This window comes from Pelmatolapia mariae, linkage group LG1 (assembly GCF_036321145.2).
Source record: "Pelmatolapia mariae isolate MD_Pm_ZW linkage group LG1, Pm_UMD_F_2, whole genome shotgun sequence".
Taxonomy (NCBI): domain Eukaryota; kingdom Metazoa; phylum Chordata; class Actinopteri; order Cichliformes; family Cichlidae; genus Pelmatolapia; species Pelmatolapia mariae.
The window spans coordinates 17,718,846-17,722,689 of record NC_086227.1 but is presented as its reverse complement, the minus strand read 5'-3'; the positions used below and the strand labels follow the sequence as shown (position 1 = coordinate 17,722,689).

General features: G+C 45.3%; 1 protein-coding gene across 1 annotated transcript; it reads left to right on the top strand.

Moving 5' to 3' along the window:
- The first annotated feature begins 751 nt into the window (after nucleotides 1-751).
- LOC134639712 (BTB/POZ domain-containing protein KCTD12-like) lies at nucleotides 752-2,235 on the top strand. Its single transcript, XM_063491115.1, has one exon. It carries the CDS (start codon nucleotides 851-853, stop codon nucleotides 1,646-1,648), a length of 798 nt encoding a protein of 265 aa, XP_063347185.1. The 5' UTR covers nucleotides 752-850; the 3' UTR covers nucleotides 1,649-2,235.
- The last annotated feature ends 1,609 nt before the right edge of the window (nucleotides 2,236-3,844 follow it).

The window sequence follows — 3,844 nt, the reverse complement described above, 5'->3', positions numbered from 1 at the left end:
AGCCCTTGCCACTGACAAGTGCTGGACTCAACTGGGCTGCTTCACTGTGTTTTTCATTTTGCTGCCTTTGGGCTTATTATTATTTATTTTTTATGCATTGTAACTAAATATGTCAAATATTCTAATTTGTGCTAACAGACTGTCTAAGAAGTCTGTACTGCAGCTTTGGTGTTACTTTGCAACAACTGGCAAGTCTGAGCCTGTGCCATGCACACTTACAGCAAATCAAGCCTTCCAATGTTAACTGTTAGTATGCTTTACGCTTTCTTTCAAATAGTCAGGCCTGGCTTCAACAAATCGAATCTGCCTCTATGCTAAAATCGAGGCTTCAGAATGCAAGCCTACAGGCCAGTGGGGGATTTAAAAGATGACTATACTGATCTTTATACACTCTAGGAGTTTTCTGTATTTTACCTTGCCTCTTGACTTGTTGTTGCTTATCTTGGGTGGAAAACACTTGCAAAAAGGGTTTATCTCAAGTCATTCACTCCCAGTTAAACAAAGTAGAAAATAGAAGAAAAAAAACTTGTTGCTTCAGAGATTAAGATCGGTGCTAAACAAATAAACTGTGTCACTTTGCACCCCTGCTAGAATATCACAGATAGATATGAATCTAGGAAGTCGAGGCTTACATGCAGACCTTAAAAGCAGCATTCTGTTTTTTCAGAGCTTTCCGCCGAACAGTTAATGTCTCTGTTGGCCATCCTTTTCCTTCTCCTCCCACACAGCCAAACCAATATAAACATTTCTGTACAGTGAGGATACTCCCCAACTATCCTTCCTTGTTAGGTCGCCTAAAAGGGACACAGACAGACTGAGAGAGACAGAGGGGGGAGAGAGTGAGAGAGAGATGGCACTAACCGACAGCCAAAGTTCAACTTTCCCTGAGATAGTGGAGCTAAACGTGGGCGGCCAGGTGTATGTGACCCGTCTTGAAACTCTCACTGCGGTGCCCAACTCTCTCTTGTGGACCAAGTTCACTCAGAGCTCCCCGGCCGCCCTGCCGAAAGACAGCAAGGGTCGCTTCTTCTTCGACCGGGACGGCTTTCTCTTCCGGTACATTTTGGATTATCTACGGGACTCCGAGCTTTCCCTGCCGGAGTTTTTCAAAGAGAGGCGGAGGCTGCAGAAAGAAGCGGACTTTTTCCAGCTGCCCGAGCTGTCGAGGCGCCTGGCGACGGTGAGCAAAGACAGTTCGTACACGGAGGACAGCGGGGAGCCGGAGGAGGCTGAGCTCTGCAGCCCGGTCACCTCTTCTTCCTCGGACCGAACCCTGCGCTCTCCCGGAGCCACTTCCGGCTACATAACCATCGGCTACAGAGGCAGCTACACCATCGGGAGAGACATCCAGGCGGACGCCAAGTTCCGCAGGGTGGCCAGAATAACCGTGTGCAGCAAGATTTCGTTGGCTAAGGAGGTGTTTGGGGAAACCCTGAACGAAAGCCGCGACCCGGACAGACCACCTGACAAGTACACCTCCAGGTATTACCTCAAGTACAACTTTCTGGAGCAGGCGTTTGACCGGCTGGCCGAGGCTGGTTTCCACATGGTGGCCTGTAACTCCACCGGGACCTGCTCATACGGCAGTAATGACCCCGGAGAGGACAAGCTGTGGACCAGCTACACCGAGTATATCTTCTCCCGGTGAACTGGCAGGAGTGCGTACGGTTGACCCGGGGAGAAATGAATAGGTTACAGTAGTTGCATTTCCATCCAAAAACTGTTGAATTGTCAACTTCGGTTTCTGTGTTCTCTGTTTTTGTGGCTCTCTGCTCTGTACAGTTGGGTCAGGGTGCAGCTAGAATGAACTTTCTGCTATTTTCTTTGCTGGCTGCTTATTAAACAAAGACAGCGACCTTTCTGATGGCCCTGGGTCTTGGTTAGGCTATTTTTATGCTCCAGTTTGGCCTTCCTGATTTTCACAAAGCCTGTGTTGTTCTTAAGTAAATGTCATAAATGGCTCCATGGGACTGCAGAAATGTTAGGAGCTCCTGTTTTTCTGATCTTTAGTGATCTGGGCTGACATATTTTTGCTACTAGGCTATACTGCTAAACACCTTAACCATGCACATGCGCTGTAAATAGTCTTAATGCACCTCTTCTTGTGTTCTTCCTGTAACTCTCATGTCTATTTCGTGCATTGACAGTGAATTTCTTTCATGGGGTTTTTGTTTTTACTGGTTATGTTGAATTTCTTCAGATTGACTGTGCATACGTAGCATTGCTGTAAAGGCGGGGGGTTTTGGGGGGGGGGGGGGGGGGGGGGGGGTTGCTGTAAATGTTTTCTCTGGTGCATCCAATAAAGTGTGACAGTGTAACAAGATTGAACTCATCATCCTGTTAACTTAAGTGCATTACATCTTTCAACCAAGGTTTCTTTCTCATCTGATCCACAGTATAAAAAATAAATTGATAATTTTATCCAGCATCCTAATCATCTATGATATTACTTGTGAATACTTTTACAAGTATGGGCACATCAAAGACCAAACACACCTCCCCTGCTGAGTGGGTGCTGACCTCGGTAGCCTTATACAAAAGGTTTGATGAAAACCAGACCCCAATAAGGTTGCAGCAGTATTGTTATTAACATTAAATGTGACATGAACAAAGCACACTTTCAAAGGTCACTAAATGGAGAAGAGAGCGATGAGCTGTTGCACACTGCAGAATATCAGACGCAATCTCCCTCCGAGTCGTGTTTCCTGGAAAAGGCTGACATCACCAAACGCACGAGATGTGCTAAAATACAAAGATGGTGTCTTGATTTCAAACCCCATTATGAGTTATCTGATTTATGCAAACGAAACGCAATTTCAGCCCAATCGAATGATGCCAGATTCTCATTTTTAAAGAGGTCCGTCAAGCCCACCTCTATAAATGATTTACTCTACGTTTAAGATTTCAGCTCCCTGGCTTCCCCTTTAGTGTTTAGTTTTGCTAAATGTGAATGAACCAGAACGAGAGCTTGTTCGCTGATCAGGCAGACCACCACGTCCTTTCCAACACAGATGAGGTCTGTTATCTCCCCTAGGCAGGATGGGGGGAGGTGGGGGGGTGGTTCTGTTTGGCTGACAAGTACAGTAATCAAATGTCTGTTCCCTTGTGGGATCCTGAGGCACAAATCCAAGCTATCCCAGGATCCAGTCTAATACAAAAAAAACCATTGTGTGGGCCGTATGAGAGTGTACTTGAATACAAATGTACCAGAAAAGGAAAAAAACAGCAAAGTGAATCATCTGTCAGATGCCCACAAACATCGGAAACGGTTTACTGTAAAATACCTTATAATGGGTCTGTTCCTTAAATCTCCCTAAGCAAATATACATTAACACAAATACGCACAAATTCTCTCTCTCTTTCATAAACACACACTCTCGCTTCTCCAATCTCCCACGCACTATTCTGCAACCAAGAAGCTTCATAAGAGCTCCAAGGATTGACAAGAAAGCTCGTATCTGTCGTCAGCTGATGCTGCCATCTGGACAGGAAAAGGGAAGGATAGACCGCGACTCTTCCTCTGGTGCTATCCCCAGAAACAGGACGTAGGACTCACTGTCCTCAAGCAAAATGAAACAAACACACAGCTTAGGATAATCAGGCCCACATGTCTGCCCTTAAATTTGTTATTATGCGGAAACAATATGCTTGAAAAATGCTCTGAGAGGCAAATGACATCCTCTGCTTTGGACTGAAATCATATGAAAGAAAGAGTGAAAGCACGTACGCACACACACACACACATTTAAAAGACTTGAATTTAAGCCATCTTTTTATGTTCTGAGACAATGGCGAGTTTCTTTGCCTAACAATTATTTCTGATACTGAACTCTCGTTCTGTGTG

Excerpts from the sequence above, each read along its gene's own strand:
- LOC134639712 (XM_063491115.1), top strand. The coding sequence starts at position 851 with ATGGCACTAACCGACAGCCAAAGTTCAACTTTCCCTGAGATAGTGGAG.